Source organism: Tamandua tetradactyla, chromosome 17, assembly GCF_023851605.1.
Source record: "Tamandua tetradactyla isolate mTamTet1 chromosome 17, mTamTet1.pri, whole genome shotgun sequence".
Lineage (NCBI taxonomy): Eukaryota > Metazoa > Chordata > Mammalia > Pilosa > Myrmecophagidae > Tamandua > Tamandua tetradactyla.
In genome coordinates this window covers 4,577,934-4,592,300 of record NC_135343.1, presented here as the reverse complement: position 1 = coordinate 4,592,300, position 14,367 = coordinate 4,577,934, and the positions used below count along the sequence as shown (strand labels likewise).

The 14,367-nt window shown below is 34.8% G+C and overlaps 1 protein-coding gene across 7 annotated transcripts in view; it reads left to right on the top strand.

Moving 5' to 3' along the window:
* The window catches only part of TSGA10 (testis specific 10), a 179,840-nt gene that overhangs the window by 161,704 nt on the left and 3,769 nt on the right, over positions 1-14,367 (top strand). For 6 of the 7 annotated variants that reach the window (XM_077133845.1, XM_077133841.1, XM_077133843.1 and 3 more), the window contains 3 exons: positions 7,325-7,527; positions 9,209-9,313; positions 9,475-9,624. In XM_077133845.1, the coding sequence (XP_076989960.1) occupies positions 7,325-7,527; positions 9,209-9,313; positions 9,475-9,624 (458 nt within the window). Of the gene's footprint in view, positions 1-7,324; positions 7,528-9,208; positions 9,314-9,474; positions 9,629-14,367 lie in introns of those variants that run through there. The other variant, XM_077133844.1, reaches the window with a different exon arrangement.

Genomic DNA, 14,367 nt, shown 5'->3' with positions numbered 1-14,367 from the left:
AATAATATTGAATGATTTGGAAGATCTCATATAATTTTTGAAAGAAAATACAGTATTGTAAAAAGTGAAATTATCATGTTAGGTTGCAATGGACTCCAGAATCTAGAACTGAGAAATGGGCCTTTCTTCCACTATAGACATTTTATTACATTTCCTTCTAGTTATTTTATTACAGTCAGTTTTTGTGTTCTTTTGCATAGTTGTGATAGTAGTATAATACAACTGATTATTCTGCTTTTCCCTACAATAAAGTTTTACAAACTTTTAATTTATGTATAAAACAAAGTATTTTACTGTATAAAACTTTTACCACATTTTGCATTATATCCTTAAAATAGATTCCCAGAAGTAGAATTTTTGGCATAAACAGCCAAAGAACTTCCAAAAGATAAGGCTCCATAGTTAAGAGGAAGCTAACAGCTCCCAGATAACAACCAGTAAAAAAATAGACCCCTTAGAAGTTTAACGGAGAATCACAGTAAAAGACAGCTAAGAAGAGTCCTCCTGGCTCAGAACAAGCCTCAAGCCTTGACTTAAAACCACTCCTGCAAAGGGGCCTGAATTTATTGGATCAGACTTTGAAGCAACTTATGCCCCCATACCATTTTTAACACAGTAGAGTGACCAGTTGGCAAATGAATGGAAATTAACAGCTGAGTGTGATGCCAATAGATACAAGACCAGCTAGAAATTCAGAAGCGAGAGGCGTTAGGGTGACTGTGTGCGTGCCTTGAGCATTATCAGAGGCAGCACCTCAGAGAAATAGACTCCATGAAGATGGAGCAGTCCAGCCAAGCTCCCAAACAGGCTAACAGGCACATAGGCAGAAGACAGCCAGAACAACTCCCAGAGGGGGAAATCAGTACTCACAGTCACTACACATATTATCTAAAATGCCCAGTTTCAACAAAAATTTGACATACAAAGAAACAGGAAAGTGTGATCTAGCCACAGGAAAATCAGTGAAGCAAAAGAAATTGCCTTTGAGAGGGCCATATATTGGACTTTGCAGACAAAGACTTCAAATCAGCTATTTCAAATATGTTCAAAGGACTAAAGGGAGGGAAGTGCAAGGATAGTTCAGTGGTAGAATTCTTGCCTGCCATATGGAAACCCGGGTTGGATTCCCAGCCCATGCACTTTCCAAACAAACAAGTAAGCAAACAAAGGAAAAGACAAACAAAAGCAAAAATTCAAAATGGTGCTGTAATAAGGGGATACTCACATGGAAAAAGAATGAAATGTGACCCCTGCCATACAGCATAAAAAGAAAAAAAAGTAAAGGCAGGTATGATGACAATGTCTCATTAAATAGATAATATTAATAACTAAATTAAAAGAATAGATATTGTGAAATTAAAAGTATAATGATTGAAATGAAAAATTCATTAGAGAGCTCTACATTATATTTGAGCAGGCAGAAAAAATCAGCAGGTTTGAAGATAAATTGATAGAGGTTATATAGTCTGAAGAATGCAAAGAAAAAAAGCATGAATAATATTTGAATATACTTTGCTCCCTCCTACCTCCTTTGCTTTTTTGCATTTCTATTCGTTACAGGACAACAGTATAGTTATATACAGTTTTTTAATCTGTTAAGAAAATAAAGGATAAGGAATATATGATTGTACTATCTTTTGTAATTTTTTTTGGCTCTTATAAAGGGAATTTAATAAGTTACAAGTTTATAGTTCTAAGCCTATGAAAATGTCCAAATTAAGACATCAAGATAAAAATATCCTAGTTCAAGAAAGGCTGATGAATCTAGAACACCTCTGTCAGCTGGAAAGGCACACCCGTCCCTTGCTGGATCCTTGTTCCTGGGATCCACTGATTTCAGCCTTTGTTCCTGTGGGGGTTCCTCATTTTTCTTCTCTAGGGCTGGCTTTCATCTTTTGGCTTCTCTTGGAACTCTCCAGGTTCTGGTTTGCTTAACATCCAAGGCACACGGCAATGTCTGAAGAGCTCAAGCATCGCCAAACATCCGTGTCTTTGTTCTCTGAAGCAACTGTTCTCCAAGCATCTACATCTGCTCTCTCTTGGCTCTGAACTTTCTCCAAAATGTTTCCTTTTTTAAAGGATTCCAGTAAACTGATCAAGATTCACTTTGAATGGTGGAGTCATCTCATCTAATTAAAAGATCATACCCACAATTGGGCACATGATGTCTCCATGGAGATAATCTAATAAAAATTTCCACCCTACATTATTGAATCAGGATTAAAAGAAACAGCTGCTCCCTCAAGAGTGGATCAGGATTATGGCTTTTCTGGGGTACATAATAGATTCAGCACAGAAGGTAAAGCAAAAACAAAACAAAAAATAAGAGGCAAACAATAAAATCTCAGGTGCTTGTTTAAGTTAATTTCCTAACAACAGGATTTTTTTTAGCTTTTTTTTTTCTTTCTTATTCTGTTTTCAAATCTGAGTCCTTTGCAGGAAAGCGTGTGCAGGGCTAGAACAATTCTCTAAAGGCTATATACTGGAAATTCTTTCAGGATGTTTGTAATTTTCCCAAGCACAATTTGCTTCATGTCTAAACCATTGTTTGAAATGTCTGTGGCTCTTCAGGTCACAAAAGAGCAACTCTTTCAAAGTGGCCATGCTGGCTTAGCCCATGGAGAGAAAAGTCGACATGGAAGAATTTCAGTTACTGCAAATTTAAAGCAGAAAATTGTCTCTCTAATGTCTCAGTTATGTTCAACTATAATGTATCTACATCACAAAAATGGCATTTTGTTTTGTTTTAAATTTACAATAATTGCTATCTTGCTGCTCTTCTAGGGATTGTCAGTGCCTCCAATAGCATTGCATTGCTATATTCTGCTGTGACCAGAATAGCCGTGGTGACTTCGCACTGGCTTCCTATAAGTTAAGCCTTTCTTAACTCAAGAAAGGCTGATGTCTGTCACATGGGAAGGCACATGGCTGGCATGTTCTGATCCTTGTTCCCGGCTCCATAGCTTCCAGCTTCTGATGTCAGTGATTTTCTCTTTAAGCAACTGTGGGCCTTCACTTAGTTCCTCTGGGACACAACTCTGGGTTCTGGTTTGCTTAGTATCTCATGGGAGGGCACAAGATGATGTCTGCTGGGCTCTGCTCTCCAAACGTCCGTGTCTAGGTGTCTGTTCTTTCTTTTGGCACTCCAAGCATCCCAAATGTTTATATCTGTGTCTCAGTCACTTCTGTTTTTTGTAATTTATAATTAGAGCCTCAGAGAAATGTGAAACACCATTCAGCACACCGATGTGTATATGATAGGAGTATCAAAAGGATCAGAGTGGGTAAAGAGTAGAAAAATATTTACAGAAATCATGGCTGAAAACTTCACACATTTTATGTAAAAATGTTAGTCTACACATCCAAGATGTTCAGTGAACTCCGATGAAGGTAAATGCAAAGAGATCTGTACTCAGACACATCACAGTCAACAAGTTGCAAATCAAAGACAAAGACAAAATCATGAAACAGTAAGAGAAATCTGACTTGTCATATAAAAGGGAACCCCAGTACGATTAGGGTTGACTTCTAACAAGAAAGGCAGTAGGATGACATATGGAAAGTTCTGAATGAAAATACTGTCACCCCAAAATCCTATATTAGAAATTTCCAGATAAACGAAAATAGAATTATTGCCAGAAAACATTCCTTATAAGAAATATTAAAGAAGTTCTTTATGCTGGAAGCAAGTGGAACTACACTGTGTTTCAACTCCACATGAAAAAATAGAGTGCTGTTACAGCAATTATGTAGAAATTGTAAAAGAAAATATAATTACCTATTTCTTCTTTCTTAACTAATTTAAAAAGATTCTCCATGATTGATCATAAACTAGACCACAAAACGCAATGGATTTAACATAATTTTATATAATACAAAGTATGTTCCCCAACCAAAATGGAATTAAATTAGAACTCAATAACAGAAGGAAATTTGGGGAATTTACAAATACCCAGCAATTAAACAACATACTTATACAAACCAATGGGTGACAGAAGAAATCTTAAAGGAATAAATAAAATAATTTGAAATAAGGAAAATTAAAGCACAACATGCCAAAATTATGCAACATTGTATTGATGGTTCTAGCCAGGGCAATTAACCAAGAAATTGAAATAAAAGGCATCCACATTGTAAAGAAGGAGGTAAGACTATCTCTATTCACAAATAAGATGATCTTGGATATAGAAAATCCTAAGGAGTCCACTAAACTGTTAGAATTAAAGGAGTTTAGCAAAGTTGCAGGATACAAAATCAATATTCAAAAATCACTTCTATTTCTGTACGCTATCAGTGAACAATCAGAAAATGAAATTAAGGAAACAAATCCACTTACGATGACATAAAAAAAGGCCACAATACTAGGGAATAAATTAAATGAAAGAAGTTTAAAACTTGTACTTTACAAAAGTATAAAATATTCTTGGAAGAAATGAAAGAAAACCTAAATAAATGGAAAGGACATTCCATGTTCATGTATCAATTGGAAGACTTAGATGGCACTGCTTCCCAAATTGATGTACAGATTCAGTGCAATCCCTACCAGAGTCAGATAAGCTAATCTTATATTCATAAGCAATCCAGAATAGCAATCCAGAGTAGCCAAAACAATCTTGAAAAAAAAAGAACAAAGTTGCATGGACTGACTGCAGAGCTACAGTAATCAGGACAGTGTTGTATTAGCATAAGAAGAATAGGCATAGAGATCAATGGATCAGAAATAAATCCCCACATTTGTGATCAATTGAGTTTTGAAAAGTGGTGCTACTGAAAATTCAATGGGAAAAATAGTCCTTTGTTCAAATAGTACTGGGACAACTAAACTTCCTCCTGGAAAGAATGAAGCTGTATCCTTATTTCATATCACATACAAAAATGAACTTAAAATGAGTCATTGACTTCAATATGAGAGCTAAAACTATAAAGCTCTTAGAAGAAAACCTGGAAGTAAATATTCATAACCCTGGGTTAAGCATGATTTCTTAGATTCACATCAAAAGCACAAGCCACAAAGAAAAGAGAGGTAAAATGAACTTCATCAAGATTAAAAATTTTTGTTTTGCAAGTGATATCATCAAGAAAATGAAAAGACAGTGCACAGGATGGGAGAAAATATTTGCAAGTTATCTATCTAGATGATAAGGGGTTCAAACCCAGAATATGTTAAAAAAAAAAACTCTTACAACTAAGTAATAAAAAGATAAAACCAAATTTAAAAAAAGAAAGACTCTTAATATACATTTCTCCAAAGAAGATATAGAAATAGTCTTAAATAAGCACATGAAAAGATGCATAACATCATCAGCCCTCAGGGAAATAACAGATCAAAACCACACCACTTCATACTCAGGAGAATGGTTACAACTAAAATGAAGACAATATCAAATGTTGGTGAAGATGTAAAGAATTGGAACCCTCTTATTTGTTGGTGGGAATGTAAAATGGTGCAGGTGCTTTGGAAAACTGGCAATTCCTCATAATGTTAAAAAAAAACAAAACAGCATTATTATACAGCCCATAAATCCTGATACTATCTATCCCACTTAAAAACTTGTACATAGATGTTTATAAAAGTATTATTTATAAAAGCCCGAAGTGGAAATAATTCAAATATTCCTCAACTGATGGATGAATATGTGGTATATCTTTGCAATGAAATTTGTAGATAAAGAGGAATGAAGTATTACTGCCTGCTATAACATGGGTGCCTCTTTCAAACATTATACCAAGGATAAGAAGCCAGTCAAGGAAAACCACATATTGTTTGATATTACTTATGTGAAATGTCCAGAAAAGGTGAATCAGAAAAACAGAAATTAGAGTCATGGTTACCTCGTACTGGGCAAGGGAACGTGTGTGGGGAGTGACTGCTGATGGATACTGGCTTACTTTTTGAGGATTATGAAAAAGTTTTATTAGATTCTGGACAATTGCATATCTCTGTTGATACTAAAAACCATTGAACTGTACACTTAAATGGGTAAGTTGTATGGCATGTGAATTATATCTCAATAAAGCTGTTTAAAAATTGATGCTCATTTTTTACTACTAGCAAAGTATGTAAGATTGAGCATTTTAATTTCCATCCACACTAACAAATTTACCGGAATGATAGACTACCACAGTGAGTGGTTCAACCACAGGTCATTTTGTTCCCCAGAAGACATTTAGCAATGACTGGAGACATTTGTTATTGTCATGGGTCTGAGGATGCTCCCGGCGTCTGGTGGGTGTGTGGAGGCCAAGGTGGCTCTTACCATGCTGTGCTGCAGAGGACCAACTGCCACGGCAAGTATTAGCTGGCTGCAAATGCCAGTAGTGCCACAGCTAAGAAACTAGCAATAGTATCTTGTTTTAATTTGTGTTTCTTTGGTTACTAGTAAGGGAAAAAAAATTCCCATGTGTTTGCTAACTAGTTGTATTTCCTCTTGTGTAAAATTTTCTGGTCCTATCATTAGACTATATTTCTCATCAATTTGTATGAGTTCTTTCTAATAGTAAATACATTGTCCCTTTTTTGTATTTACGGAGTCTATTTTCCTTTTGTTGTTTCCTTTTAAATTTTGGCTATGTTTATATTATCAAAATGTTTATTTTTATGTGGTCACACATGACGTATTTATAAGGCAAGAGAGTTCTTCTACATATCTATCCCCTTCAGTAATTTCATTTTTATTTACTTTTCTTCCTTGAAAGTTTAAGTTTGTCTTTTCATGTTTAACTCTTTAAATGCAACTAGAGTTTACTATAGTGTGTATTATGAAATATGGATTTTTTTAAATAGTAATGCCTGATCTTTCTTCATTTGAAGAAACAATTGACTTACAGAGCATATTCTAGGCTCAAGATAACCTTCAAAAAGGAAGCATTCTATAGGTTATTGTAAGAGAGGAAATGTGCATTACTCCCTATATTTCCCAACTATGATATACAAAATAACATTCCTTAAGGTAGTCAGGTATTTGTAACTCACCTGAGTATTTGTAACTCAGGATAAAACAGTCATAGATATCACCATGTCAGTCTTGCAGAAATATATAAAGAAACACCAAAGTTTCTGATGGAAATTGTTGGCAGTTTAAATTAATAATTTTAGTAATTCTCTGCTCAAAATGAATTTTCTGATGTGATTAGAGAATTGGAGAAAGTGATACCGTGTGTGAATTTACGTGTTTGTGCTAAGAAGGAGGAGGATATTTCAGATTAAGAAATAAGGCATGGTTTTTAGTTTGTAACAAATGCAGTTTTTGTGGGTGCCCAGTAATCTCTCAGTTAAAGAACATAAATAGAAATTAAGTTTAGATGTCTTCCTATTGTTGTACAGATGGAGAATGAGTTAGATTCTGCTCGTTCTGAAATAGAACTCCTCAGGAGTCAGATGACAAATGAGAGAATCTCCATGCAGAATTTAGAAGCTTTGCTGGTGGCCAATCGAGACAAAGAGTATCAGTCTCAGATAGCACTTCAAGAGAAAGAATCTGAAATTCAGCTTCTTAAAGAACACCTTTGTTTGGCAGAAAATAAAATGTGAGTTGGATAGCAATATAATAACATAGAGTCAAATTTATTAAGTTTTGGTACTGTATAGATTGGTAGAATTTAAAAACTAGAATTTAGACAATTTAGCCCACATAATTTTCTATTAATGAAACTGAGGCCCAGAAATATTGTGACTTGCCTAACGTTTAGTACTTATTTCTATTAAAATTTTTAATCTAAATATAAGCTTAATCATCTCTGGTTGATGGTTTCCAATAGTGTGCTGGGTATAATAGAACATCTGATCCAAAATAATGCCTTTAGGATATTAATCAGGTTAGAAAAAATTAAGCCCTTCTGAGAGAAAAGCACTTGTTATGCTTATGGACCCACCTGTTATTGCTGCCAGTCTTCCCATATGTCATGGAGCAGTTCCTTATGCATATATAAGCGTGTCCTGGACATCAGGGAGAATTGCATTCACAGGATACTGAAGACTTCCCCAGAGCATTGATTTTCTTTTTTTAGAATCCCTAGTACTACTAGCACATTGCATCATCCCTGGCTGGAGGCTTGGGTGAAAAAACTTGCCTAGATATTGCATGCTTTCTTATTAAATTTGTTCACCTCTCACAAAACACAATGGGACTCTAACTCCTGTTCTTATCTGTCCCATCTATTGCATTTTTTTATCCAGCCTTTACTCTGCCCTGCTGTCTGGGGCCTGAAGGATAGGAATCAACATCTCAGGAATCAACTACTCAGCACAGGAGTCCCTGATTAAGCAGAGGCTGTGGGGCCAGGGCCAGTTTTCTTGAGAAATTGTTTTCAGATTATTATGGTGGCTGTGACTGAGTCAGTCACTGCAGCTGGGCTATTGCGATATCTCCTAGCAGTTCTGCAGGATCACTTTCTCACGTTGATAGGTGCAAATCTGCCTTAGTGAATTAAGTCAAAGCTCCCACCCCAAGGGGTGTATTCTTTTTTAGACTGGCTGGCAAGTCAGTCTATCACTTAGAACTGGTAAATCTGATAAACTTTTGTGGTTTTAGTTTCCAAAATTTAGATTTCATCAAATTTCACTATCGTAATGAAATTACTATAATATAATCCTGAAAGCAAGGAAAGAGGATAGAATGTTCTGTGCAAGCAGCCTTCATCTCTTTCATTTTCTTCCTTATGATAGTGTTTAGGCATTGTTTGGCCCTAGGGAAGATCCTGTTAAATTTAAGAGTTTTATGTGTTTAATGGTGTGCATTTCAGTCTCATTGTTAGTATGTATAATACACTTGGTTAAATTAATATATATAAAAAAGACCTCATTAATAATGGTGCTACAGTAAATTCCAGTGTTAATCATTTGCTCATACTATGACTTTGCATCTATACAATACTTCAAAGTACGTTTATTAAAATGATTTGCAGTGGATAGAGTACATAGTACTACTCCATCTATACTGGGGAAACTGAGGCGGAGAATGTTTAGCTCTTTGAATGGGACTGGACTTTTTAGGCTTTTCTACTAGGCTACTTTGCACATTTACTGCATCTAAAATTAGCACATTAAATGCCAATTAAATGTATTAATCCATTTTTCCACACAAATCCCAGTTTGGCTTGGATCCAGCTAAAAAAACATTGTCAAAATAGTTTAATGTACGTAGGAGTCATAGCAACCATATTACCAAAATGAAAGTTTAATTAGCTACTCTTACTCTTTTTCGCACAGGGCCGTTCAGAGTAGAGACGTGGCTCAGTTCAGAAATATAGTAACACAATTGGAAGCTGATTTAGATATCACCAAAAGACAACTAGGGACAGAGCGCTTTGAAAGGTAAGTTTATCTCTGCAATGTTCAGCCTGAAAAGCAGTTTTCTAGGTAATCACAGTTTGGTTACTTCATGGTGGTTAGATTTTCAAGTATGATTTGAGCTATGAGCTTGAGTGTTAATATCACTGAATATAAAGTTTAAAAGCATCGCTATTTTGCTTTAGGGAGAGAGCTGTACAAGAACTTCGCCGCCAGAATTATTCAAGTAATGCATACCATTTGAATACTACAATAAAGGCAAACACAAAATGTCATTCGCCAGAACGTACTCACCATCGGTCCCCTGACCGGGGCCTAGATCGATCATTAGAAGAGTAAGTGCTTTACGGTCCATTATTTTGGACCATATAGAAGTGTGTATACAGTGAATATTTCGGGAAGCGAGGAAACTCAAGAAACAGTCCAGTATTGTTAGTGTTATTTAACCATGATTACTGAGATATTTTGATATAAAAATAAAGTACTTTGCTAATTGCTTTAGAGTTTTATATAAATATTATACTAAAGTAAAAAATGTCTGACATTTTATCTGTTTGCATATATTTTATCTGATTATCTTTTTATTTCTACAATGTAAAACTTTTTCATATATTTCTATTATAAAATGTTGGTTATTATACCACCATAAAGTACATTTGCTCTAGGAAAGTAATAGGCTAATTTTTTAGAGGAAAATATTTTAAACATACTCCTGTCCATTACAATTTTTTTTACAAAACTTTTCATTTAGAAATAATTTCAAACTTACCAGAAGTTGAAAAACTAAAAATAATTTAAAAACATCTGTGTACCTTTTTACCCATGTTCACTATTGTTAAAATTCTGCCCCATTTGCTTTATCTCTGCACATGTGCGGTCTCATGCATTCATACTCTTACGCATGGTTCCTCTCTCTCTCTCTCTCTCTCTTTAACACACACACACACACACACACACACAGCCAATGCTACAATCCAAACCATTCTCAGAGGTTTCTTTCTTGCCTTCCCTCATTTCATATTTGTATATTCCTTCTTCTACTAATTTTACTAATTCCAGCATACATCTGAAATAGTATCAGAATATCTTCACCCATATCACTAGAATAAACAGAACAATTTAAGAAAAGTTCAAGATCTGTTTGTAATTCTTCCTTCCTACCCCACATAATACTTGCCCAAGATTTAAGGGTGTCTAGTCAAATACTGTGTTCAAAAATTACTTGAATTATTTTTTCTTTCCGTTTTCCTTTTTCTGTTGTTGTGGTATTCATCTGAAATAGGATTAGATGTCATTTGTTTCACATTGTTTTCTATTCCTCCCATCCTATACCCCTTTCCTGTGTAAAGTTTTGGTAATGATAAGCATATATGTTTATATATATAATATATGCTTATGCATATGCTTGTTTGTATATGCTTATATATTCTTATATATAATATGCTTTTATATATTCTTATTTGCCCTTCTTTCTTATACAAGAGATAACATAGTGTATATACTCCTTTGCACTCTGTGCTTTTCACTTAGTCATATCTCCTGAAATCACTCAATATTAATTCATAGCGATCCTCCTTGTTATTTTTTACAGCTGCTTAGTACTCCAGAGTGTGACAGTACCATAGTTTATTTAACTAGTCTCCATATTTGGACATTTAGGTAGTTTCCAAAAATTTGCAATGACAAATAAGGCTTTAATGAGCAATCCTGTTTATGTATAACTTAGTATTGTTGCTGATGTATCTTGAGAATAAATTCCTGGAAGTTAGAGTTCTGGGACAAAGGGTAAATGTTTATGCAGTTTTGTTCCATCGCTAAATTCCTCTTCATAGGGCTTATACCTACCATTTTGCATTCCCACCACAAAGTGTGAGAGTACCAGTTTCCCCACAGCCTCACCAGCAAAGCGTAGTGACAAGTTGTTGAATTGTTTCAATAAGATGGATGAGAAATGGTGTTTCAGCATAGTTTTAATTTGTATTTCTCCTTTTGTGAGTGAAGTTGAATATTTTTCATAGGTTTAAGAGTAATTTTTATATCTCTGTAAATTGTCTATTCATTTATTTTACTCATTTTTCTAAAGGATTTTTGGTCTTTTTTTTTACCTTAACTATTTTTTTTTTACAAATTGGTGAGATTAGCCCTTTATATATCTTGCACATGTTTTCTCTCAGTTTTTCATTTGTCTTAGATTTTTGCTTATAGTGTTACGTGCCATGTAAAGCTTTTTATTTTTATGTAGTTAATTTTTTAATGCTTTCCTTTACTGCACTTGAATTTCTATTCATGGCTAGAAAATATTTCCCTATATCTCGATGATAAAGGAATTCATCTATGTTTTCTTTTGGTACTTAGGGAGTTTTATTTCTTACATTTAGATTTCTGATCCACTTATGGAGTTTATTTGATATACGGTATGAGAAATGGATCTAAACTTATCTTTTTCCAAATGACTATCAACTTGCCCCAAGATAATTTATTTAAAAGCCTGTGTCCCAGTGATTCAAGTCTCTTTCTGGACTTTCTATTATTCTATTCCATTCATCTGTCTATTCACATGCCAGTACCATACTCTTCTAATTATTCAGGCTTAGTAGGATTTTTAATCTTGTAGGGCTAGTCCAGTGATATGCTGATAAACTAGCTATTCAAAGTGAGGAGTTGGGGAAGAAACCCTGATTTGTAGCATTTGCCATTCTGTCCTATAAATACTGTCACCATGACCAATTTCAAGCTATGATGATTTAACCATGAACTCATGAAATTCATCCAGAAACCAGCTCCAGCATACCAATAGCCTAGTGCCCCCTCAAAGCTCTTACTCTAAAGTGTTTACCTATATTTTCTTATGTGTTTATTTTTCCATATGAACTTTAGGGTCAACTTGTTTAGCTCTAAAAAACAACAACAAAAAAAGCCCATTGGAATTTTTATTGGGTTCCCATTAAATTTATAAATTAACTTAGGGAGAATTACCATCTTGAGGATGTTGAAAAAGATGTCTTTCATTTGTTCACACATGCTATTCTGTCTTTCAGGAGTGGTTTGTAGTTTTGAACAACTCTTAAGTTTATTCCTAAATATTTTCTTTTTTCTTGCTATTATAAATAAGGCTTTCTTGTTCATTATCATCTTCTAACTGGTTATCACCTGTGTATATAAATGCCATTGATTTTTTTTTGTATGCTGTATGGCGGGGGTCGCATTTCATTCTTTTTCCATGTGAGTATCCAGTTATTGCCGCACCATTTGTTGAATTTTTGTTGTTTGTTTTTTCCATTGTTTGTTTTGCTTGTTTGTTTTTGAGAGGAAGTGAATGGGTTGGGAATCGAACCCGGGTCTCCCACATGGCAGGTGAGCATTCTACCACTGAACTACCCTTGCACCCCAATGCCATTGATTTTTGTGTGTTCATTTTCCATCCTGCTATTCTGCTAAATTCTTTTGTTTCATTAAATTTTGACATTGATTCTCAAGGACTTCCACGTATATTCTCATGTCATCTGCAAAAGAGATCTTTTCTTTTTTCTTTTTCTATTCCTATGTTTTGAAATATTTCCTCTAGTCTAATTGCATTAGCTAGTACCCTCAGAATTGTGTTAAATAATAGTGGAGAAAGTGGGCATCCTTGACTTGATTTGATGTTAATGGGAGAGCCTCTAGGGTTTGCCATTAAGATGCTGGCTTTAGGACTGAGGTGTGGTGGTCTCCCATTCCTGTTTTCTTAAGATTTTTTTTAAAATTGAGAATGGATGTTTAATTTTGTTGAAAGCTTTTTCAATTTCTATGGAGATGTGATTTTTTTCTTTAGATCTGTTAATACGGTGGCTTATATTAATTGATTTTCTACTATTGAGCCATATTTGAATTCCTTGTATGAACTCCATTTGATCATAGTGTATTATTTTCTTAATGTTTGCTGGAATTTTATTTAAGATATCCATAGGTGATATTGGGCAGTAATTTTCTTCTTGTGCTATCTTTATCAGGCTTAGTTATTGTGGTAGTTAGATTCAGTTGTCAACTTGGCCAGGTGAAAGCACCTAGTTCTGTTGCTGTGGACATGAGCCAATTGTAGGTGAATCTCATTTGTTGCTAATTACATCCGCAGTCGGCTAGGAGGCGTGTCTGCTGCAATGAGTGACGTTTAACTTAATTGGCTTGTGCTTAAATGAGAGATTGCAACGTAGCACTGCTAGCAGCTCAGCATTCCTCATCTCAGCACTTGCAGCTCAGCCCAGGCCTTTGGAGAAGTCACCCCGGGGAAAGTTGTTGGAACCCAGGGGCCTGGAGAGAAGACCAGCAGAGACCATCCTGTGCCTTCCACGTAAGAAAAGAGCCTCAGTGGAAAGTTAGCTGCCTTTCCTCTGAAGAACCAACAAAATAAACCCCCTTTTATTAAAAGCCAATCCGTCTCTGGTGTGTTGCATTCCGGCAGCTAGCAAACCAGAACAGTTATCAATGCTATATTTGCCTTGAAAAAGGAATTTGAAAGTTTTTCATTTACTATGATCCAAGACAATTTATGTGGCATTGGGACCATCTGTTCTCTAAAGATTTGGTTGAATTCACCTGTGAAACCACCTATGAAACCATGGTCTTTTTTCTTGTAGTGTACTTCCTTGACGACTCTCTGTTTCGTCTTTGAAAACTGGTCTTTTTATGCTTTCTTTCTCTGCTCTATTTGCCCCCCAAATTATCTATTTCCTACAGGTTTTCAAATTCAGTTGCATAGAAGTTAGAATGTATTCTCATGACTTTTAAAATTCCTTTGATTCAATGTTTTTTCCCCATTGTCATTTCTTATTTTGTTTATCTGTGCTACCCTACTTTTCCCCTTGATTACATTAGCCACTGCTTTATTTATTGCTTCAACAAACCAGGATTTTGATTTATTTATTTATTTGATCTACTTTATTTCTATATCTTATTAATTTTTGTTTTTATTTTTATTATTTCCTTACTTATGCTATCTTTTCATTTACTTTATTCTTTTTCTAGCTTTGTAAATTTAATTCATTTATTGCCATTATTTCATTTTTATTTATATAGGTGTTTAGGACTATGAGTTTTCCTCT